Raw genomic sequence first — 25,015 nt, 5'->3', positions numbered from 1 at the left:
TATATATAAAAAATGCATTTTGAAAAACAAGTACATGAATCCAATATAAACTCACACGCACAGTCACCTGGGCTTTCAGAAACAATAACTATTTAGAATAGAGATTATTTTAAATAAGCATGCCTGTTTTAGAGGCAGTGACAGCCGCACGCGCGCTATCTGAAAAACTATCCGCAAGCAGCAGAAAATTAAACCCTTATGTAGCAACATTACCACCTGCTGGCGACATTGTCTACTGCATGCTGAATGGACCTCATTTTACTTCTGTAACAAATTTGACATTAAACAGATCTGAATTGGTCTATAGTGCATACACCGATAGAAATATGACGGATATGCCTGTAAACTCTGACAACAAGATGATCTGCTTCAGGGAATAAGGGGGCATTAGGCCGGCAGAATCACTGCATGTGTTTGTGGGTATGGACCAATGGGAGGTGATCCAGGGATGGCGAAGCTCCGGAAGCTCATATTCTGCATCTGTAAATATTTCAAAGCAGTAAGGATGCTACCGATGAGCTCCGAGGATACCACATTTGTGTCCACAGATCGCCATCAAATTTATCCAGCATAGTAATGTTAAAATTATAGGCGACCAAACAGAATAAAAGCAATGGGGTGACTGATGGATAAGATAAACGGACTGTGCTCCAGAGGGTGAGTATATGACCGCAAATATCGATTCATTTCGCCGCATCTTTGTAACAGCTTCATTTAGATAGAATTTATATGACAGAAAAAACACGAGTTGACCCGATGATAATGTCCCAGGACAGGAATTAAACCGTGCAAATGATGCGGATAAAATGTGACACAGAGGCGTGTCCCAAAAGATCACTGGCGTGAACCCTTCTGTTGCAGGGGCAAGCATATTATTCGTTATGTTCTGTCGCACATGTAAGGATATTTTTATGATTAAAAGGCACGGATCACAGTTTAGCTTTAGCAGAACACATGTTACAAATGCAAAAATGGAGCTTGTGTTCAGCAGTAACACAGAAGTGAACTGTGGGATCCTCCACTGCGCATGATTTGCTGCTTCTCTGTATAATCCGTTTATACCACAGTATGACACAGTTGTGTCTTAATGGCCCACTTGGGTTTTTTTCTGTTCTGGTGTGTGTGTGTGTGTGTGTGTGTGTGTGTGTGTGTGTGTTACAGATACAGAAGTAACAAAATTAAGAGAAATTTTGTGGAGAATACTAACAAGAGTCATAGTAAGAACACGGTACGGTAATCATATTGATGTTGATATTGATCATATTGTGGGTCAGTTTACACATTCTCCATTTTAATTGGTCATGTTTCTCCTGTTTTTGCCTTAGTTACGAGGTTTTTTTTGTCTTACAGATGTAATAAATTAAGATTCTTTCTTTCACCTTTACGATTGCATGTTCTGGTCTTTGCAATTTATTTTTATTCTATGGAATGGAAGGTGTGGATCAGTTTTGGATGAGGTGGAGTTAGATTAGGTAAATCAGTAAACACCTATAATTTTTTTAAACATTTAAAATCAAGTTGTGAGACAGTGAAAAAAGGTTGGGAATAAATGATCAACACTGCTCTTAAGAAACACTGTTCTTTGATCTGTTTCTGAAAGTAAAATGACTATAAGAAAAAAATAATATGGTGAATAATGATCATTTAAATATGCAGCATACAGATGCCTGAACAGAAAAGGAAAGAAATGTCTTTAAGACATGGTGCAACACACCATTTGAGAATGTTTAATTATAGAAAACACGAACTTGATGGAAACAAAAAGGAGAACATAATTGCAACATGAATACGGCAGCTCTACTGCAGTGTGAACATAGGCAGAAGAACTCAATAAGCATTTATGCCATATACAAAGTTAAGCACACCCACACTAGCACTCGTCCATGAAAGTACAGTTTAAAATAATATACAGAAAAGTACACAAGATACTTGATAGTACACTAGGAAACCATCAGAAGAAGCGAGTGGTAGACACTATTTATATTTAAAGTAGAGACCTGCTGCCAGTTCATTTTAAATTTCTTTTTATTTTTATCTGACCAACCTGAAGAATATGAGTATGTCACTGTTCAGATGTACTGGTTAAAACATTAGTATTTTAGACAGATATTAAACATTTAAAGGTTTAAGCTGAGCTTTGTTTGTGGTATTTATAGATCATATAACCATAGCATGTTAAGCTAACCGAGTGTGCACTATTATTTTTTCAGTGTAGTGCTAACGTGTATGATGGTTTTTAATCTAAAGAGTATCCATCATTATTCCAGCATATATGAGGTTTGTGCAATGTTGAGATGGTATGGCTCTCCACAAGGTGGAGCCATATGGTATATAGGTAAATGAAATCTTCCAGTAGTGATGCTTATGTTAACAGAATTTTGATAATCAAACTTTCAAAATAAAACCTTTAAAAAAAATTCTCCCAACTGTTACTAAAATGTAACAGAATGTAACAGGTGGTCAGAATGCATACTAAAGCTATGTAGGTGTATGTCACTGCATTTCAGAAGGTACTGGTGAAGTCACGTTTGTATTACCTGACCGTTTTGGATACATGCAAGAACTTAAACGTTACTCTTAATATTTTATTTACACCCAGAAGGCAACAATTAAAAGTTGTGTAAAAACAGCTGAGAAAGTGAAGTCAGTTCACTTCCTCCACAGCGGTAAGACACATAAGTTTGACATAGTTGCAATAAGGTTACAGTACAAAGGCCACTAAATGTACAATTGACATCATAGGTTGAGATTTTTTCCATTCCCCTGAGCATCAACTCCAAAGAAACCTTAGCCTCCTTAGCCCTGAAGTTAAAGTTAAATCTGCATAAAACAACTTTAGCTTGAAATGTCAGTGTTACACAATCTCTTTCATGCCCTTCTCTCTTTTACTTTTACTCAGACCCAGTCACAGAGATTACTGCAGTAGGATCAAGTGATTCAGAGTTTTTTCTATACTTGTAACATCACAGTTTTATTTTTAAATAAAGTCCTTCTTTATTTGGCTATAACTATCTGAAATTGTAAAAGCAACCCAAAACAAAAATGAGCCTTTTCTTGATGAAAAAAATAATGTCTGTTCATTTTAATCATGAATGGTATTTTTTCAATAACTTCAAAAACACTCTTGAATTTCCTTTGTACTCACTTAGATACATTCTGATATGTGCTATCAAATTGTAAAGAATGAAAAAAAAGAAGCAGAGATAAAGATCATTATGATAAATAAAGGTACTAAGTACTAAAACAGTAGTTAGCTCTGTGTTTTGATTTTCATGCATAACTGTGTTTTCAAATTATTTTGGTAACCACCCAGTTACAGTCTAGTAGAGCATTAAATGTATTCAGAATTTAGTCATGTTTGCAAACGATTTACTGTAATGTACTGTAAAGTTTTCATTATGTGTGTAAACCATAACCCATTAAGAGTCTGTGATATAACTCTACATAGCAAAGAGTTTTATAACCTCATAACCTCATAAATTTACATCCTTGTTTAATAATGTTTTAAACTATAGACGGATATTTCATTCTGTTCCAATTAAAATCCACAGGTCAAACAGGATAGTTAAACCAGCCCATTTTAGAGATGAAGAGAAACGTAAGTATAAGTAGTAGGTGAGAAACTTGGTGTGATCACACTATACTTCTGAAAGGAAATGTTTTAAATGGTCTTGACAAAGTTACAGAAACACACCACCTCCTTACAGTTGTAGTTTATGTATTTTACATTTTTGTGCAATTTTCAGCTTACTTGCAACTGATTGGAAACATTTTGGCCATGACCACATCAGCCAGAGTTTGCAGCTTCAAGGACGTTCGAGGATGTATATATGCATGCATGTGTGTCTTTGTTTTAGTATGTGATGAGTTTTACACACACCAAAGCTAGCTGGCGCTTCCTGAGTGGTAAACACGAGTGACTGACTGTCCCTGTCTGCTTTCCACCACCCTGTGCTATTTTATACTGACACACACACATCGAGAGTTTCAAAGTGTTGATGTCAGAAAACTCAAAGTATCACATTTATTACCTTTTTTTAAAAAAATACATAAAACTCTCAATTGGGAACACAGGTAACAGTAAAAACATGCAGGTAACAGCTAAGCTCACTTATGAAGAAATATTTATATAATATTATCTAGAATAATTTTTAAAACTAAAGATGGTGAGATTTAAGATAACATGGAACAACATGACAGACATAAACATGTTGAAGACCCACCAAGCTCGGAAAAAACAGCTCTAAAATTCATTATAAGATTAGAATTTTTGAGATATGATAAAACATGTGAAATACATCATAGCACATACCAAAAAAAGCCAAATGTTAACATTTTTTTAAATACAAGAAATAGATGAAAAAGAACTATAATTAACAAGTACATTCTCTCAGATAATCTCACATTTTTTACAGGCCAGAAAGAAAATATCAAACAGTAATTTCCCCCAAAAATTAACGTTCCACCTGAGTTAACGATGAATTTGAATTACACATTTTATTTGTGTTTTTGGTGTTGCCACATCATTTCCTGTTGTCTTGTTGGTCAGTGTGCAGATTAAAAAAGGGAAGTATAAGAGTTAAATTGTCAAGGAAGTCGTTGAAATGAGGAAGCTTCAGAGCTCCACCGCTTTACTGTGTGTCAGTACTTAAAGTAAAGGTTAACCTGCTTTAGCTGGAAAACACAACCAGGATACCCGTGAGTGTAAGCTCCCTGGTTTTATGAGATATTGACAGCACTTTTTTTTGTTTGTTTGTCAGGAGCTGGCTGAATTTAAGATGACCTGTTCATGTATTGCTCAGACTGTTGGAAGTTGATATACTGAAGGGCTGAAAAACTCAACTGGGCTCTGAAGTTGAACAGTGGAACTAGTTCACAACAATATCTACAGTAAGTGTAGTCTTTGTGTCTTCTTTCAAAAACGACTATTTAAAATTTACCAGTAAGCTACATTTGACTGTCTTGTTAACGACAATAATTATACTTCCTCTTTTTTTTACTGTCTTATCGAGGCTTACCATTTCTCACTAACTGCTGACTTGTTTTTGATCAGAAAAAAAAATCTGCCCTACAGTGTGAGATCATTTTCATTTGTTTCCCTTGCTGCTGTGCTTTTTTTGGGAAGTAATAATTATGTTCAATGAATAATACATTTAAAATCATTTAAGTGATTAGGCCATTGTTTTCTTATTTTACCATTCTAATAGTGTTTTTAAAGAAAAAATAAAAGAATGTTCTGGATCTCGTGTTATCTACAGTGTCAGATTATCAGGAGGCACTTTTAGCATCTTTTTTCAGCTGTGGAAAATAATAAAATACATTTGACCAAAGTGCTTAATTCCACTTCTGAGCCTAAAAAAACCACCAGACATTTCAAACACTCAGCATGATTTCACTGAAACAACTGTCTCAGCTAAAAACTGATCAAGAAATAAAAATAATTGTGTCTAGCATAGCATTTTTTTTCTGGCACGTGTCTTTGGGTTCTTTCCAACTGCATAAGCCATTGAATGACACCACAGAGTTTGGGTGTGACACATTAAAGGATACCCAGTACTGAAATTTGGATAAAAAAAAAAATCATCAAATTTATCTGTAAACAAAAGTGTTACAGTTAACTATCTGAACTGTCTTCAGAGACAGTGACAGCATTTTAGTGTGACATATTTATGACATGCGATATGAGACAGCTTTTAGACAAAAGTACTCTAACATTAATTCTATTTTTGAGGGAAATTTATTTGTAGTCCTCGTGTTTCGTTAAAGAAAAGGAAAACCCTACTGCATTTAGTACCTGTTCTACCATATATCTATCTCTACGTGTGAAGTTATGGATGCTAGATTTAATTGTTTTTTCTGCACATTGAAAGCTATTTGTACATTCCTGCTTAGCAAGTAAAATGATTAAAAAGGATTAACTGCTAGTGACTAGCATTTCATTGAAAACAAAAAATACAAAGTACAACTCAATCAAAAATAACATCAAACAGTCTGAAAGGAAGGTAGATTCTAAAGGAGAGCAGAGTTCAAGAGGTCTGTAGTGTGATGACATTGTCAGGAAATACCAGAAGCTGCTTATTTTAGGTCACAAATGTGCAGCTTATTCCCTTTTAAATTTTTATTTTCAATGTTAGACTGTTGTGCATTACAAACAGGAAAGATTTTGTTAAGTGTTAAATGGAACAATGGGGTCATAAAAACAAGGTCAGCGCACTGTCTTAATATCTGCAACAGTTAAAAAAATGTCTAAACCTTGTATTTATTTATTTATTCTTTTATTTAATCGGTTATTTATTAGGAACAAATGCAGAAAAACACTATCAGTTGCAAAAGAGGTCCCCACTGCATGTGCATTATAGTAAAATGAGGACATCAGTCCCTTAATGGGTAATGGGTGAAGCAATGATGAAATTACTTTTTAAATGATATAATACTGATAAAATAAAAAGAGCAAAAAGCTGTCACAAAACAAATAGAAGAGCAAAATTTTAGCATTACACAAATCAGTGCCCATGTTTTTCTATATATTTAACTGTAGATTAATTGATTGTTTCTGTGACTACATTTGTGTTGTCCAGAGCTTTAAATTTGGGAACTGATTGCAAGGAATTGTAATTTGTTTTGAATTCTGAAATGTTTATTAGGACGAAGGAATAATCAAGGAATAAAAATGAATGTATATCAAATGGATTATGCTGCTTTATCTATTTGATTTACAAATAGAATCAAGGACAAACTCTAAGGTTTCATTTTATAATCACTGTGGTCACTTTACTTTAAGAAAAGCTGGAATTGTCTTGCTGAAACTGATCATGTGCACAGTGATCTGAAAAAAGGGCCTACCAATGATGGTCAGGTTTTTAAGGTCACCATCCTTGCAATTTTTCAGCTGAGTTTTAGTTTTCATTATGTGTACATTAATGGTTGTTGAATTTGAAATGGTTCTGTCTAACCAGCAAAAATATTTCATACTTTCAGTTGCAGTCTGCATTCAGCATTAAAATAGATTCATATTTCTCTCAAAGAAGGAAGTGGTTTGTCAAAGTTATTTTCTTCCCAAAGTTGATCTATCGCTTGTTGGTGTCCAGGATATACTTTGGTATCTTTAAAATGTTAGTAAAGGCAAATGAATCCTTATATTTTGATGACTTGGTCAGGTTAGTTCCACATAAGAACCTAAAAACACAGTAAAGACAATAATAGGTGAAAAAGTCAGGAACCTGTGTCTATGTGGTGTCTTTATGGCTAAAACATGGTCAAAACCTTTGACAGCTCAGACTTATTTCTGACCTTTGTGTGTTCAAAAAGCAATGCTGCTGAAACCCAATGATAACTTGTTTTATGTGCTTTAGTTTACATTGCAAAGCAGGTAGGCAGCTCTACACGAAAAAAAAAAAAGTATCCAAATTTTATAAACACTATCACGTCATGTCTTCTGGGAACTTAAAGTGAGTTTAAGCCATTTAAATATTGTGCTTCAAATGGTTAAAGTTATTGTTTTTTCAGATTTTGGTTTTCATGCAAAAGAGCAGCTGTGCTGTGCAAATTTAGACAGAGTTAAAAATAACACAAAACAAAAAATTCCCCTGAAACAAAAATACTGCTGTGTTTAAACAGGCAGAAACTAATCACCATTTTTGCATTATGAAAGACTCAAAAGACAAAATGGAATACAAATTTGCAAACTAAGAAAATCATCACACATGTTGACTTTTCAGTCACCATATGCTGGGATTGTTTATTGTTTGTGATTCGATTGTGGGATTCAGTGCTAAATGATTTATCATGTCATGCAATTCTACTTGAAATCTGTCTCATTTCCTATTTGTTTCCAATTTTTGTTTTTAGGTGAGTTTCATCCTAGTGGAAGAAGTTTGTGAAGGGACTTCCTTAAAGGGAGCCACTCACCAAAAGCCAGTATGGCTGACAATGTAAATTCATTGCCATTTTTTTATGGCAATATTACCAGGGAAGAGGCAGAGGACTACCTGCGGCAGACAGGCCTAAGCAATGGCCTGTACCTCCTACGGCAAAGCCGAAACTATCTTGGAGGCTTTGCACTGTCCGTGTCAAATGCAGGCCGTTGTTACCACTACACAATTGAAAGACAACCCAATGACATGTATGCTATTGCTGGTGGTAAGAGCTACAGAAGTCCCGTTGATGTGATCGACTACCATTCCCAAGAACCAGACGGTCTTGTGTGTCTGCTGAAGAAGCCTTGTAACAGGCCCAAGAACATGCAGCCGAAAGTTGGGCCGTTTGAGGACCTGAAGGAAAAACTCATACGGGAGTATGTAAAGCAGACCTGGAACCTGCAGGTAAGTTTCAGCTCTATTATATAATATAAGAAAACCATATTTGAAATGAGAAGTCAGAACTCTATGGAATACCATAGCAAACTAAATGATGCTTTTTTACAGTTTGGGCTTTATTTACATTTATGATAAACGTCACCAACATAATTGTTGAGATGTTAAAAGTGTATTTTACATTTTACACACATTAAATTTTGTTAATAAACCCTAGGCCTAGAAAAAGCATATGACTGCAGGAAGTAAAGAAGGTCAGAGGAAAGTCACTTTGGTCTGTCTCCAATTTTGGTAATAATGTTACTTGGACTTCTTTTAAATAATGCTACTGTGTTACCATATCTTGATCAAAAGGCTACCTTTAAAAATTGTCCTCATTAGTAGACCAGACCAGATAAGACCATCATGGACTCCCAGTAATGTTGAAGGGAATCAACCAAATTTCCATTTAAGCATTGCTCACTTCAGGAGGCCCAAATAGCAACTGATAGCTCAGGTTGTGTTGATGTTCTAGTATCTCCACCACAACAATAGTGGTATCCAATCTGTCTCTTCCATACTGAAAATACAGAAAATTACATAAATGGTTATCTCAACTATTCCTCAGACTCTGCTGCTTGTGCGTCACTTCTTGTTCTCAATTGCACATGAATGTATGTACAAAACCACTTCTTAGACAGGCGCAATATGTAAGTCAGCCATTATACCTGGATAAATCTGTAGTTAAAGTGAGTTTTACGAGTGTGCCCTGGGTGGACATAGGCAGCATTAATCTAGCTTTATATTACAAGTGCAGCTAAGTGTGTTGCCTGTTTGCAGGGTGCAGCTTTGGAGCAGGCCATCATCAGCCAGCGACCTCAGCTGGAGAAGCTCATCGCTACCACTGCTCATGAAAGAATGCCCTGGTTTCATGGAACAATAACACGAGAAGACTCTGAGCCCAGGCTTCAAAGTGGCCCGCGTGCAAATGGAAAGTTTCTGTAAGTATTATATTAATTCTCTTTTTATTAAATTATTTGCTGTGTTTGCAGGCAGTAGTATAAAATCCTATAAAAAGCCAGAAGAATACTATCATTCCTCTCATGGTAAAATTTTACACTGCGTCTTTTGGTTCTGGTCTGAAAAATAATTGTCTCAGGCAGAGGATTGTTCATGTTTTGTTAGTCCTGATCAATACATTTTAGAAAACCAGTTAAAACATAGTTTTAAAGAACTGCTTGCGGTTACTACATGGATTGAATTTGAGTTCTATCTGACAGGGTAGAAAAATGTCACTGAAGAGCATTTAGAGTTATGGCTTGGAAGAAAACCTCTTTATGGACTTTATGATTCTATATTTATATTCATAATTTTTCTATTCAATAAAATGAATCACTTGTGCAAGTTTAGCTGGGAAACCTGCCACTGATAGTGTGTGCAAATAGTGTGCAATGAATTGACACAGCTGAAGAGACCTTAACCACAGCCCCCATGATGGAAAACAAAATATTAAAATGTCTGTCTGACTCTGGACTAATTGCTTTTAAAATGGCTTTTTTTTTTGTATTTTTCATACAGTGATTCTCGTGCTGAACTTCTACATTCTTGCCCGTGACAAAATGGCCCTCATGGCACTAGAAAAGACCTTGAAAAATGTAACGAGGTGTTGTTTTACAAACAAATGACATTGGTTTAATGTGGTTTTAATATTTCAGTTCCTCTTAGCTTCACTTTGTAAGAAGTTAGCTGGTAAAAAAAATATTATTCAACTACATTTGCATTTTAAAAATATTTTAGTTTAACGTTCACTATGTTCATAGTGTTCATAGCATTCCTAACTGCTAAATAGGATAAACTAGAGTAAAAAAAAACATTACCACATTGGTAGAAATGTGACAAAACCTAAAAGTGGTTCATGCACAGTAAATTGCTTTGTTATTTAATATTAATGTATTAATTCATTCAGAAAAGGATGCTTTTGGGTTTTTTGTGTAACTGTAAAACAGTGAAATCAGACTCAAAAGTTCAGCTGTTTCAATGACAGTAGAAGTCTTATTCAGATTCATTGTCTTACTTCATATTGCTGAGGTCTGGCCAAAACAGTAAATTAATTCATTATACACACAACACTGCAACATCACCTGGAATTGGACTGAGTCAGTTCTTTATTTCACTGTTTTAAAGACAACATCAACAGACTCTTTTCATTTATTTTCTTTCCAAGAAAGCCATACAATATTCTGTAACCCAAATCCTCTCAGAACTTGACAATTTAATAACCTCATGAGATTTTGTTTTGCTTTTGGTTTGCCTTTACTTTACCTAACTTAACTATATGTTTATTTCAGAGGAGACAAATGAAAGACTATGTTGAGCAGCAAAAGTAAAGTAAAATAGTAATATTTTCTGCAGCTTTACAAAATTAGTGAGCAAAAGAATACAGTCTCAGACAACTTACAACATCCAAATACTGAAGAAACACAAGAACAAGCAGGGCACAAAGTACAGGACTGAAACTAGAACTCCTAAGATTGTGCAGTGTCATCCTTTTTTGTTGCATTTTCTGAGTGTTATCTCAAGAGCTGTGAACTCAAGATCAGTGAAGTGAGAAAAGAAAAAGCAAAGAAATTATTAATAAAGTCGAGGGTAGCTTTTTTCCCTCCAGGAGCTTCTGCCTTTCAGAGATAGCAAATGATTAAACTCTCACAATGACACAAAACTCAGTTCAGTTATGTGTCTGAGAAATAGGTTGGGCAATGAAAATATTTAGAAATTTCCTTTCCTCTGGGGCAGAACTCTTGAGTATTTCCTATTGAGTAGTTCTCTTATGTAACTTTTATTCTCAAAAAGGTGGAGAATAGATGAAGACTGAAAGATACATATTATGTCAATTTGTTCGTTGTTAAAGTATTTTTTATATATGATTTTCTAATGTGGTTTTGTAATGTAATTAATACTGGTTCTGCAAATGAAAAGAGTGGTTGTAAGCTGATTGTTACTAACACACACACACACACACACACACACACACACACACACACACACACACACACACACACACTCAAGACCAACAACAATTGTTCAATTTGATCTTGAACAGATGTTTGCAATAATTACTTTGCTATATTGTTTTACGCTCTAAACATTAACAATAGTGACTTATTGCGATTCAGACCATGTCAACAGCAGACCCCAAGCAGAACAGTGCTGTGTTCCCTCTACACAGCAAGATCTCAGAATTCTAGGTTACAAGTATAAAGTAACTGTGTGAGTAGTGAAATACATCAAATTCTACAAATGCAAGCAGTCTAAACAAACACAGCTATGTTAGCACTGTATTGCTTCCATTCCATCTTATTACATTTCATTTGTCAAATGCGTAAAATATCTTTTTTGCTTTGAAACCACTGAATAAAGTTTGTAAAGTATTTATAGAACCTCAAGCTTCAGTTGAGCGGCTGTGGTCTCGCTTGAAGAAAGAGAGAGGAACATACACATGCACACACACATACACACACATACAGACACAGAGAGACACAAACACACAAACACACAAACACACTGTGGTTTCCGCTCTGGCAGTTTGCAAAGGACTTCCTGAAGTAGCCAAACAAGAGGGAGACTAACAGCAGGGCAAAATGTAACTGTTCTGTCCCTTCTCTCATGTAACATCTAGCAGGAAACTTACTTTCCACTGAAACACATCATCATGTTATGCTTATGTCTCTAAATTTTATTGAAATTTTGTTAAGAGTGAATCACATACTGCACACATAGCATTCTGGAGCACAGTTATTTATAATAGCACACAGGCTATTAGTTTTACTTCCTTTTTAGTTCTCCTTACTTCTTATTTACTGTAATGTCTCCATGTGATGAGGTTTTTTTTTAAATGCTAGTCTATGAAAAAAGTTGCACTTAGCCACAACTTATCACATCTGACACAGTATGTGGTAATAGGCGGGGTAACATGATTTCTCAATTGAAAATTCAGACTAATATTTGGTTTCATTGTGCTTAGTGAGCCATCGTAGATAAATAAAAAGCAATACAGACGCAGCAGTGGAAAATATTCATAATTTTCTGAATTAAAGTTGTAAATTTGCAAAATAAATAAATGAAAACAAACAGAAAAATATACAAATTCATGAGTTCATTCATGAGCACTAGGATTTTAGGCCAATTCGGTTTAGTATTATTGGTATAGCCTCAAATCACAACAGTTGCCTCAAGGTGCTTTCTATTATAAGGTAAAGACTCTACAATAAGTAGGATTTTGATTTTATTTACATTTATAGACATTTTTTCTTGTGACCTTTAAGTATTGTGCGTGAATAATGTTAATACATCTTGAAACTGTAAAAAAAGATATTCATTGCTTTTGTGTTCCATAATAGCTATCAGATGAGTTGAAAAACCACCTAATCACTGATTCACAGTTTGCAGTCAGATGTGAACATTTTTGTAGTTATTTAATGGTATATATGTATATAATGAACTACAGAAACAAAAACTGTTTCAAACGATTCTTCCTTTTTTTTTCTGTGTGAAGGATTCGGCAGAGAGATGCGAATGGATCCTATGCTCTGTGTTTACTGCATGAAGGACAGGTCATGCATTATCGTATTGACAAGGACTCGGCTGGCAAGCTCTCCATTCCAGAGGGCAAGAAATTTGACACCTTGTGGCAGGTTATCCCAGTGTGCTTTATATTTATGGGCTACTTAGACCATTTCAACAATCTTAATCTGTTTGAAATTGTATAATGTATTACAAGGTAACGTGATAAAACTTATGTGTGTGTACTCTGCCTACACCTCTGCTTAAACACAGCTGGTGGAGCACTACTCATACAAACCAGATGGTCTTTTGCGAGTGCTAACAGAGCCCTGTCCAAGGCCTGATGGAGATATTGGTAAGAAACACAAACACAACTAATCGAAATGTGTTTACAGCAAGACTTTCATTGAAAGCAAATTTCACTGCATGTTAACTAATAACTAAAATACTCTAAATTATAACACTGTATACACAGCTGATTAACATTTGTCTTATTCCATGTTCACAGGGCTGATAGGACGGCCTTTTCTTCCACCGGGCCATCCTAGACTTGGTTCTGCCATTGTAAGTTCCATCTATGTGCATTAATACATTCAACTGAAACAGAAATGCTGGTTAAATCGGCCTCAGCAGTCAGCCTGTATGGGTTACCATTAAACATTACGACAAGGGTTGTTTTTTATTATTAGAATGATATGGCTTCTTCAGGAAGCCCTGTATGGTAAAACAAACATAGAAATGTTTCTTGTAATGTGTAGATGAATGTGTGTGTCAGACGACTTCACACATCCTCGTTTGGAGCTATTTTTCCCATTAATCTTTTTGTAATCTATTGTAATAATTTCATGCATGATTTTAATATTACCATTAATGATAACCTCTCTGACATTTTGATTTTTAGCAAAGTGCGACAGATGGATTTTTCACCATCATCAGTAAAGTTCCCGGCATAAAAAAGGTGCATTACACACATCCTGTTTCCTCAGTCATAGTTGCTCACAGCAGTGTGTAACCGCCACCTTCCTTCTCCCTCTGCACTTCTTCACTAATGGAATGTGGATTTCTATTTACTAACTCTTTCTTGCAATATTGGTCCTTTGAATTATGTCCTTTCTGATCCCTCTGACAGATCTCACATCCAAGTGGATAATGGATGTCAGTGCACACAAGCTTATTGAATTGGTGTGACGTCTTAGTTGGTGTATTTGTAATTATGTTTTAACACCCTCCAGAGGTTACCCAGTGCAATTACATTATAGAACCACAAGCAGCCATTTGGTAGCTTTCTATATGTGCTTGTGATAATATTGTCCACATGTAATGTTCCATCCTTTAAAATCCCTCTGCCATTTTTTTCTTTTCTTTTCTTTTCTTTTCTTTTCTTTTCTTTTCTTTTCTTTTCTTTTCTTTTCTTTTCTTTTCTTTTTTATTCTTGTTTTTGCCTGGCTTTGTTACAGTTAAGTTTTGGATCGGATGTCTTTTTTTCTTCCCTTTTTGAATCCTGCATTTTTATCTTGTACAGTCTTCTTCCTAATTTTTTCTGAGATTTTATGCTTGAGATGTTTGAGAGTCAAAATACCCCCTGACTGTAAACTTGTCCTAAACCCCTTCTTTGAAATCATGTGTTCACTTGTTGCAGGTTACTTTCAGCAGTAAGTGCTATTTAGCTATACTTCATGCATTCTCACAATGAATGTTCTTTAACACTGTCTCCTCTGATGATAACAGAACCGACCATCTCGTCCCAGGCCTCCAGATAACTCCAATCCTTATGAAACTAGGATACCCGGTAAAGGTAAGTTATTTAGACTGCCTTTGTCAAACCCTATATTGATGTACTGTTGTTTAATTGCTAACTTGCTTGTGCATGTTCCATACTCTGTAAATATTATTTAGCATAGATTCTATGTCATGTTGGGTGTAATCTGGATTGCAGAGAAAATGTACGCTATGCCTTCTGATGATACTGCCTAAAGGAAGCATGTATAATGTAAAAGGAATTAATCTTAGTATGAAACCCTGTGGAACTCCATAAATAACCTTAGTGTGTGAAGAGGACTCTCCATTTACATGAACAAATTGGAGTCTATTAGAAATATATGATACAAACCACTGCAGCGTAGTACGTGTAATACCTACAGCATGTTCTAATCGCTGTAATAGAATATTATGGTTAACAGAATCAAACGCTGCACTGAGGTCTAGCAGGACAAGCACAGAGATGAGTCCACTGTCAGAGGCTACAAGAAGATCATTTGTAACCTTCACTAAATCTGTTTCTGTGCTGTGATGAGCTCTGAAACCTGACTGAAACTCTTCAAATAAACTTTCCCTTTGCAGATGATCTGTTAGCTGTTTGATAACAACTCTCTCAAGAATTTTTTTGTGATGAAAGGAAGGTTAGAGATTGGCCTATAATTAGCTAAGAGAGTTGGGTAAAAACTGTTACTATTTTAAGTAAAGGTTTAACTACTACCAGCTTGAAGGCCTGTGGTACATAGCCCATTATTAGAGACAGGTTGATCATATTTAAGATTCAAGCATTAATTAATGGTAGGACTTCTTTGAGCAGTCTTGTAGGAATGGGGTCTAAAAGACATGTTAATGGTTTGGAGGAAGTAATTACGGAAGTTAACTCAGAAAGATCAATTGGAGAAAAAGACTCTAAATGAATACCAATGGTACTGAAAGTAACTGTAGATAATATTATGTCTGTGAGATGGTTACAAGCAATATTTCTCTAATGGTGACAATTTTATTTGTAAAGAAATTCATCAAGTCATTAAGGTTAAACGAATGTTTGGCTCAAAACAAACTTGTTTTCAGCCTGTGCTTAAGAGAAACCTAAGGTTGTCCTTATTTTCTTCAACCAGTGATGAATAGTAAGATGTTCCAGCTTTGTGAGGGCTTATTTTTAAATAAAGCAGCAAACAATTTTTCCAGACTACGTAATTATTTTAATATATCTAGCTTACTAGTTATCGGTTTTAAAGGTGTGTATTGAGAATTATACCAGTGGATCAAGTATTTCAGACTCCCTGGTATATTTGAGGGTTTTTTTCTGGGGAGCTACAGTATCCAGATGTATATCATGAAGATGTAAAGAAATGAAAAAGATAACTGACCTCTGTGTGAGTACCGTTCACGTAGCTGCTCTGTGTAACAAAAGCATACAACAAACGGGACAAAACACAAGCAGACAAAAGATAATCACATGCAATATTGGCATATGAATCTATAGAGAGTGAAAGGAAAGTACTCAGTGCTGTCAGCAGACTAGACCTAACCAAGAGAGCATCCAGGTCACCTGATCCAGACCAAAAAAGGAAAGCCTCTCACTACGACTCCATATCAATGAGACAAGACAAGGGATACTGTTAATTTTTGTTTGTTTAACAAAAACCAAGACTATTCCTTTACCCTGAACATGTAACTCGAGATGACCAGTCTTTGAGGAAAATTAGGATGAACTTTAACTTGAATCTGTCAGAAATGACAGATTTTTTGGATTATGGTAATCTGATTTAAAAAATGCATTTCTTTTCACTTTCAAATGAGTGATGCTGAAGGTACAGTACTCCTTCAATATTTTTTCCAGTACAATGTTTTTCAAAAATAAGTAAAATCAGTTTTATGCTTTCATATAGGGGACATACTACACTGTTAGAGAAAACATCTTAAAAAAAAACAGTAATATTCTGGCAGCTGGGGCACCAAAATAATACCGTAAAATAACAGAAAATAACTTACTCATAAAAATACGGTTATTTCCATTAATGAAAATACAATTTGTTGCCCTAATTTTACTTGGGATTTTGCTTTTTTCAAGTGCATTGAAACATTAAATTAGGAACAATTTAATCTGATTAAACAATGAAATTACCTATAAACAAGGTCAATGAATGCGGCAATATGAATAATAATACTTAAACGTACAGAAATCTACACTTAACAGTTGGTTTAAATAATGATGGATTGCATTCATATCGCGCTTTTTGAGACCCTCAAAGCCTCCACTTTATAATTCCCCTCCCCAGTAGGTGAAGTGTCTTGCCCAAGGACACAACGACCGAGAGTGTCCAAGCCGGGGCTCGAACCGGCAACCTTCTGATTACAAGGCAAACTGCCAACTCTTGAGCTACGATCGCCCTAAATAGCAATGATAATAATTATTATTTGATGTAAAAAAAGTTTATAAGAATCATTTTATATATTTTTCCATAGCATTACATTTGAATTTAACAGTTCAATCTTTCAAATAACGGACAAATATTTGTGAAATCATGATACATTTGTGAATGTATTTTAACAATCTAAATATGCATATGTGCAGACAAATACATTTAAAAAACAAGAAAATTATGTTTTATTACATTACAGTGATTTTACGTTAATTTACATTTGAAATGTGAAATCAAAGTCTATTGATGTAAATTTAATGATATTCTAGAAGAACAGTACAAAACTGTAAAATACACAGTAAAATACTTTTATATTAGGATTTTTTTTACAGTGTAGACAGATAGATTATGATAAATCTGAATAGGGAAAATCTACCTGAATATCGAGCTATTATTTTGGCTAGAGAACATTCTAAACTTGTAAAATCCAAATTCACATGTTTTCATTTAATATTTCACTGCTTCCTAATTTTGACATGTTGAATTCTTCATCAGAGGCCATGCCAATGGACACAGAGGTATATGAGAGTCCTTATGCAGATCCAGATGAACTGCGGAGTTCTACAGTGGATCGCTCACATCTTTTCTTGGAGGATGGAGAACTGGGCTCTGGGAATTTTGGTACCGTCATGAAAGGCACCTACAAGATGAGAAAGTATGCTACATTAAATCACATTACTACATACAAACATTGCACCACAATGCTTTGTTAAATGGTCAGACTTACAAATTTAAAATATTCTCCCTATCATAAATTATATTTATGATTTGCTGACTGCAGCATGCAAACTCACAGTCAGTGATTCACTGATATAACCCAAAAAATAAAATATGAGTTCAGCACATCTTGTTTCATTGTTTTCCCAAAGAAATATTCAATCGGTTATTCAAATTCCAAAAACACACAGCTCATATCATACAAATCAAAAGCAAGCAAAGTCCACAGGACACAAATATCACAGTCTTGGTCCCTGCATTCATTAAAAGATGGCTTCATTATAGCATCCTTTATACAGAATACAAGTCTATACTGCTTTTGTCTTACTGGTTTACTCTATTGACAGTTGTGTCTATTGATATCCGTACCACTATGTTGTTTTGCTGATGATGAATGTTGACTGTGGATGAGTCAAAATGTCTGAAAAATGCATTTCTGTTGTAGTAACATATTAATACTTACACTAATCCATGTTGCATATCAGGACAGAGAAGACAGTTGCAGTCAAAATCTTGAAGAATGATGATAACAACCAGTCAGTACGTGACGAAATGCTGCGGGAAGCCAATGTAATGCAGCAGCTGGACAATCCATATATTGTCCGGATGATTGGTATCTGTGAAGCAGAGAACCTCATGCTAGTTATGGAGCTGGCTGAGCTGGGACCCCTCCACAAGTTCCTGCAGAAAAATAAGTATGTACTGCGACTTGGCCTTGCTCTTTCTTCAATTTGGTTTGTTTGAACATTGTTTTTTTTTTCTTCACATTAATGCAAGTACATTATGATAGAGTCTGAATTTTTATTTATAAAGGTACTATTTTGTGGTAAGTTACTTGAGTTATTCTACAATGGAATGGACCCATCCAACCGACTCATCAAAAATCCAATTTTGATCTTTCCACAAGTTTTCCAGTTTAGGAGATTAAAGTGACAAATCACTCTGATTTTTTTCTAAATGTGAAGTTATTTATAAGTTTTAGTTTCAAAATAGCAGAATATTAAAAAATCAAAGATTTCAAAATACAGTTCTCCTATTGTGTGAGGTTTATGGTGGCTTTTAGAGTTAAAGTAACAACAACTCCTCATCTCCAGGCAAACGGCCATAAAGAATATCACAGAGCTGGTCCATCAGGTGTCTATGGGGATGAAGTACCTGGAGGAGCATAACTTTGTCCACAGGGACCTTGCTGCAAGGAATGTACTGCTGGTCACACAGCACTATGCCAAGATCAGTGACTTTGGCCTCTCTAAAGCTGTTGCTGAGGATCAAAACTACTACAAGGTAACATATGGCATAGGATGACACGTCATCTGTCTTTATACTCTCAAAAAGCCTTGATGGTCCATCTCTATGAACGTCTTAGATTTTTCCCAAAAAGTTGATTCTGTTCGTGAGGACGTAGCGTTTTCAGTGAGAGAAACATTTTGTCTAAAGAAGTCACTTTGATGACTGACAAAATATTTCTCCCACTGAAAATACTGTCCTCATGAACAGAATCCCACAAACTTTCCTTATCTTCATGATTGAGCATGCATCAACACTCTTAGATTTTTGTTTAAAACTAAGTCAATCTCAATGAAAGTGTTACTGTAAAGCAGGGGTAGGCAACTCGTGGCCTCAAGGGCTGTCCTGCAGGTTTTAGATGTGTCCTTGATCCAACACAGCTGATTCAAATTGCTAAATGACCTCCTCAACATGTCTTGAAGTTCTCCAGAGGCCTGGTAATAAACTAATCATTTGATTCAGGTGTGCTGACCCAGGGTGAGATCTAAAACCTGCAGGACACCGGCACTCGAGGCCTGGATTTGCCCATCCCTGCTGTAAAGCATTAAAATAACTGTAACACTAACACCAATCAATCTGCCTTACTTGTATCTGTTATCATATTGTGAACACTACTGCCAGGAACCAGTCCTAATCATTGTGTTATTTGAAGCTGTAAAATGACCAGTGTGGCATGAAATTAAAACTAGTTATGTTTGTGTGTCTCTCCCTTTAGGCAAAAGGTCATGGGAAGTGGCCAGTGAAATGGTACGCGCCTGAATGTATAAACTACTTCAAATTCTCATCCAAAAGTGATGTGTGGAGCTTTGGGGTGCTCATGTGGGAGGCTTACTCCTATGGCCAAAAACCATACAAGGTATTATTATTATTGAATATAAGGAGTTATGGTGACACATGTAACCTTACTCACTCACACATTGTGTTTTTGTTTGAATATTAGTTTAGACTGTTAGCAGCTACAGGCAAAAATGTAAAGCTGTTGCAGCCTTTATTTTGTTAATTTTTATTCTTTATAGTTGCTGTTTTATGTAAACTAAATGACTACAAAACAAATGTTTCAGATTTGTTTAGTTGTAATTTATAGAATAATTTTGTAATGTGTACTCATTGTCTACCTATGAAATCTTGACCTATGAATTGCATGTATCATAATGATCTTAGTGTGTGACTTTAGAATTATGTACTAACCTTCTTATTGCTATTAAAAAATAGTGTTTGCAACAAAATATGCCACTACTTTCATGAAAAATTATGACTTTGATAATCTCTATGCCTTTACATTTCAGTTTATTTGATGGCGTCTTATTTGTTCTGAATTTTTAACTCCTTACAGGGAATGAAAGGAAATGATGTCCTGCAGATGATTGAAAGTGGTAAGCGTATGGACTCCCCAGAGAAGTGTCCACTGGAGATGTATGAGCTCATGAAGACCTGCTGGACATATAAGTAAGTAACATGTTCATCATAAGGCATTAGCTGAACAAACAGCAAATCGGTTTATGTTTTATGGACATCTTTTGTGATTATTGCATGTTATTTTCATGTCTTCCAGGGCAAATGAGAGGCCTGGATTTAATGTTGTTGAGCCAAGACTACGAGAGTATTACTACGACATTGCACAGTGATTGCTCACTTGAATGTTATGAGACTATGCAAACTAGTGGCTGATGATGAAAATGAGCTTTTACACATATTGGTTAAGAGATTGTTATGATAATAAATGCTGTAAAATATAGACTTTAACTGGAATATATTCTCTTTTAATATAAACTCTGATTATGCAAATATAATTCCTATTACATTTATTTGTTCTTGAATGTAAGCCATATGAAAATGATAATAAACTGTTACAAGTCTATCTTATTTCACGGCAACCACTGATGTTATACCTAAAAACTACATAACTTACTGTTTTCCTATAAGATTCCTAATATCAGGGCATTATCTGTTTTAATGTAGTTCGATTATGTTGTCATTGTAATGAAACATATAAACATACAATCCGACCTTGTTTCAGCATCTTCAGCACTCTGAGTTTCTGTACTTGCATAAACAATTCTAAGATGAATAAATTACATTCATATGCCTTCAAATTATTTTACATATATACATTGTCAAAGTCAGTGACCAAGTGGTTGGTTGACATTTAAAACATTAGAGTAACTCAAAATCTGACAAAGGATTTGCTGCTATTTTGCGCTTTTGGTTATTGAGATGTCAGGAAACATTAGCTGTTTACAAAAACCTCAGCTAAGAGCAATAAAGTAGAACAATTCAAATGGATTGTTGAGCTACTTCCTGAACAGAAAAACAGTGGCAAACAAATGACTAGAGCTAGAGCTTCATAAATGCATTACAAATCTTTTTCAAAAGTAAACCTATCTATTTAGGTACCAATATCTTAAGCCTCTATACCTGGTACGGGTGATTGTAGCAAACCAGAACAAATTACTTTAAAAAACTGGTGGAAATGAAACATGGCAGCAACACATCACACAACCCTAGGATTCTGATTAAAACAAGGTGTTAACAAAGGTATCAACAACTGTCTCTGTGCCACAGAGATTGGAAGTGAAGAAAGATGCAACTACAAAGCCATCTTATGATGTGATAATGATTTTTTCTTTGTTACAAGTACAGTTTTTGGTAGTAAAGTTATATGTAAATCTGTAACAGTTCAAAAAGAAAAAGACATGGCATCAGATTGAAATCTGGAAGTTACTGAGGCCTTTTTAATCAGAGAATTAGAGCATTGAGTACACAAATGACACCAATAAAAGCCAACAGAGGGAGATGGTTAACAGAGGATTGAAAAGCTATGAATGTCTGCTTATATTACCTACAGATACATACTGTAATGTGAAAGACAGACTATCTGCTCTCTATCTATATCAAATGTTTAAAATGAGAAAAGCTAGGTCAAGGACATGTTTATCTTTAGCTCCACCTCCTCTTGATCTATAAATATCAGTGAACTGAGGAGACCAGTTGCTAGAATTTTGGCAGCGGAATATTGTTCTGATATAGGGTTCTAGCTCCTCAACAATCCCAGTTCTTCCATTTTTGTTTCATGATACACCAGATGTTTTCCAACTGGTGAAAGGTCTGGACTGCAGGTGGGCAAGCTGGGTACCCAGGCTCTTCTACTATGTAGTCAAGCTGTTGTTATAGATGCATTATGCAGTTTATCATTTACTTGTTGAATTATGCAGTGCCTTAAGTATATGACCATAGCTTTACAAAATCACATCTGGCAAGGTTCAAGGTAAGTAATCTTCCTGTAAACAACAAAGATGACTGTTTTCAGATGGTTAGATGAGGTAGATGAGTAAGCAACCACACTTTATTGTGTACCATGTTGTAATCCACTGAGCTCCTGAGAGTGACTTATTCTTACATAGGAGTTTGTGGAAGCAGTCTGCATGCCTAGGTGTTTGATTTTACACAGGCAACCAGGTTCAGGGAGGGGCAGCTATCTACCACAGCCAGTTAGTGACTTGACAAATCACTTCAACCTGGAGACTACATTAAAGAGGATGCACAATACTGCCATCTTGTGGCCAGACTTGGCTATTGTCGCTGAAAGCTGCATTTATTTTACTTTTCATCTCATAGCTCTGGCATCTCTGCCTCTGAGGGCTCGTTGTCGGTCTCCTGTTAACAATAACTGGAGCTAGGCAAGCTGAGAGATCAGCAGCTTGTTTTTGGTGGTATGCGCATCCACATTGTGGATAACCCTCTGGTGCTTTATGGTATACTGATGGGAGAAGAGAGTGCCAGGCAAGCTGCTGCTGGTTTCCTTTCACTGTTCTGTCATCAGTTACTAGCAGTGTGGAAACACAATAGCAACTCAACAAGTTTCAGAAATCTGGCATCATAACAGATGAGTTTCATCTTGCTAACCACATTAATGGAGCAGGAAAAACTTGTTGTAGGTCCAGGCTCATCAGCACTTTCAGATTAACAGATTAATGAGAATGACTGAATGCAATAAGCTTAACCAGCTGTTTTGGTAATTTTCATTTATATTTTGAATCCCCTGTGAATATTAACCTGTGAATACTGACCACATCACTCATTCGTCATGCCATTTAATTCAGCTGATTTTTAAAAAATTATATATTAACATACTTTTTGAAAAATCAAGATGTAGACCTGTATTTCTGAGTTCATGAACAACTAATTATTTTTCACAGATATTTGGTCCTTAAAGGACAGTCACCACAAATGTGATATATAGAATATGATGCTCAACATTAAATAGAAATAAAGTATTTAAAATGGAATTAAACTTAAACATAGCACAACAAGCAGTAATATTAATCTGGCACTGCCTCAGGATATCACGTAGCATGCACTAGAATACAAAGCAATATCCCTTTGCACTCTGGTGAAATGGACTAATGAGGTACATACACCCAGAGTTTTGTCATACTCCATATGCCCTGCTCCCTGCTTTTGAGTTTTAGTGAACCAACTGGAAAATAATTTCCCAGCAGCTTTTTGACACCAACAACTGGGTATGCTCGTCCTCTGTGTGAGTGTCATGACTCACTTAATATAGTCTGTATAATATAATATATATATAATATAGTCATTAAGAGATTAGGAAATATCAGTGCTACATTGGGGTGCACTATTTGGCCATCATTATTACTTAGTCAAAGGCTGAGTGTAGAGTATGGTCCTGAGATTGGTCCAGTTGAAATATTTTCCAAGGAGTGAACCAGCAGGGGTCTCCTGAGAAGGGCTCACCGTTTCCTCCTCCCCTGAGTCAGTGTCAGAAGACCCCATGTCACAGCTGAGTGCAGCACAAACATCACATGTCATTAGCAGTTATGAGCGCATGCCTAAATAATACCCCATTAAATTATTATTAACTTGTTGGCCAAACTGTTCCCAGAATTAAGGGATGTGCCAGCTGGGAGCTAACCGTGCCACTATAACACTTGTGACTACAAAGGGAACCCAGCAGACCACACAGACAGAGACTCTGGAAGGGAATTTAATGCAGTCTATTTGCAATGGTTTGTCTTTGCGAGATTTTGTTTCCAAAAAGCTTTTGGCTGATGATTATTTGTTTGCACATATGGCCTAATGCAGTTCCAGAGTTGTTCATAGAGCACAAACAAATGAATATAAGAAAATAATATAAATCATGCATTTATGCATGAAACATTCATATGTAAAGTTTGCACACACATTTGTGCATATGCACTGTTAGTGAAAGGCAAATTCTGGGTTTAGATGGGACTAATGCAATGGTGATGCAACACTCCTACCTTTAGGTCAAAATAAAAGTCAATATTGTGCTTACATCAAAAGGTTTGATCAAATCTACAACGAGATTTTTTCAATATAGTCTGACAAAAGAGTGTTTTTTTTTAAAGACCTCTGGACATTTTAACATTGTCAGTGCTCTCTGTATAGTCTCTAGAAAACTTTATGACACCCCTTCTAAGTGAACTGCAGTCAGTGCTGCATATGCTCATAATCCACATACAAACTAAACCTGACCAAAGCATGTATGGCATATAAGTCCTTACCTCATTTTATTCACTCCAAGTAGTATTTTGCTATAATAAAACTACATTATATTAGTCTGGCACCAATAGAGATAAAGATTTCAGTGCTTTCAACTCCAAAGTGTAAAGCGCAGTTTGGCTGCTCTCCAAACATTACAAATGATCATAGCAGAAGCATCCAGAAAAAACGTGTCAGTTCTTGGACTTTGCTACTGTCAGTCTGGAGTATGGATATGGACATTCATTTCATTTTTATTACAGAAGCAGAGCAGAAAAACTTTGGCTCTTTGCAAGCATCTGCACAGACACCTGCATGCTAACGCTAAGCTAGCCAAGAAGCCAGATCTATGCTAAAGCTGAGTAAATGCCAAACCAGCAGCAGAGCTTGACCTTGACAGGTAACAAGTGGATGAGCAGTCAGGCTTCTGTTTCTACCGGTTCATGTTTTCATCCT

General features: G+C 35.6%; 1 protein-coding gene across 4 annotated transcripts; it reads left to right on the top strand.

The window, feature by feature from the left end:
- Window positions 1-289: 289 nt before the first annotated feature.
- syk (spleen tyrosine kinase) lies at window positions 290-20,899 on the top strand. Of its 4 annotated transcripts, XM_084936194.1 has the most exons (17): window positions 290-657; window positions 1,162-1,228; window positions 3,552-3,598; window positions 4,761-4,890; window positions 7,849-8,321; window positions 9,132-9,292; window positions 12,844-12,982; window positions 13,125-13,206; window positions 13,360-13,415; window positions 13,753-13,809; window positions 14,580-14,646; window positions 17,528-17,687; window positions 18,235-18,444; window positions 18,844-19,033; window positions 19,752-19,892; window positions 20,370-20,482; window positions 20,589-20,899. In XM_084936194.1, the coding sequence occupies exons 5-17, from the start codon at window positions 7,920-7,922 to the stop codon at window positions 20,659-20,661; spliced, it is 1,851 nt and encodes a 616-aa protein (XP_084792320.1). In that variant the 5' UTR covers window positions 290-657; window positions 1,162-1,228; window positions 3,552-3,598; window positions 4,761-4,890; window positions 7,849-7,919; the 3' UTR covers window positions 20,662-20,899. The 4 variants fall into 4 exon arrangements, with proteins under 4 accessions (XP_084792320.1, XP_084792321.1, XP_084792323.1 ...); XM_084936195.1 differs by lacking the exon at window positions 1,162-1,228; XM_084936197.1 differs by lacking the exon at window positions 13,753-13,809.
- Window positions 20,900-25,015: the final 4,116 nt, after the last annotated feature.

Source organism: Perissodus microlepis, chromosome 7 (assembly GCF_051167445.1).
Source record: "Perissodus microlepis isolate ML-2025 ecotype Zambia chromosome 7, ASM5116744v1, whole genome shotgun sequence".
NCBI lineage: Eukaryota > Metazoa > Chordata > Actinopteri > Cichliformes > Cichlidae > Perissodus > Perissodus microlepis.
This window is presented reverse-complemented; position numbering and strand designations above follow the sequence as displayed.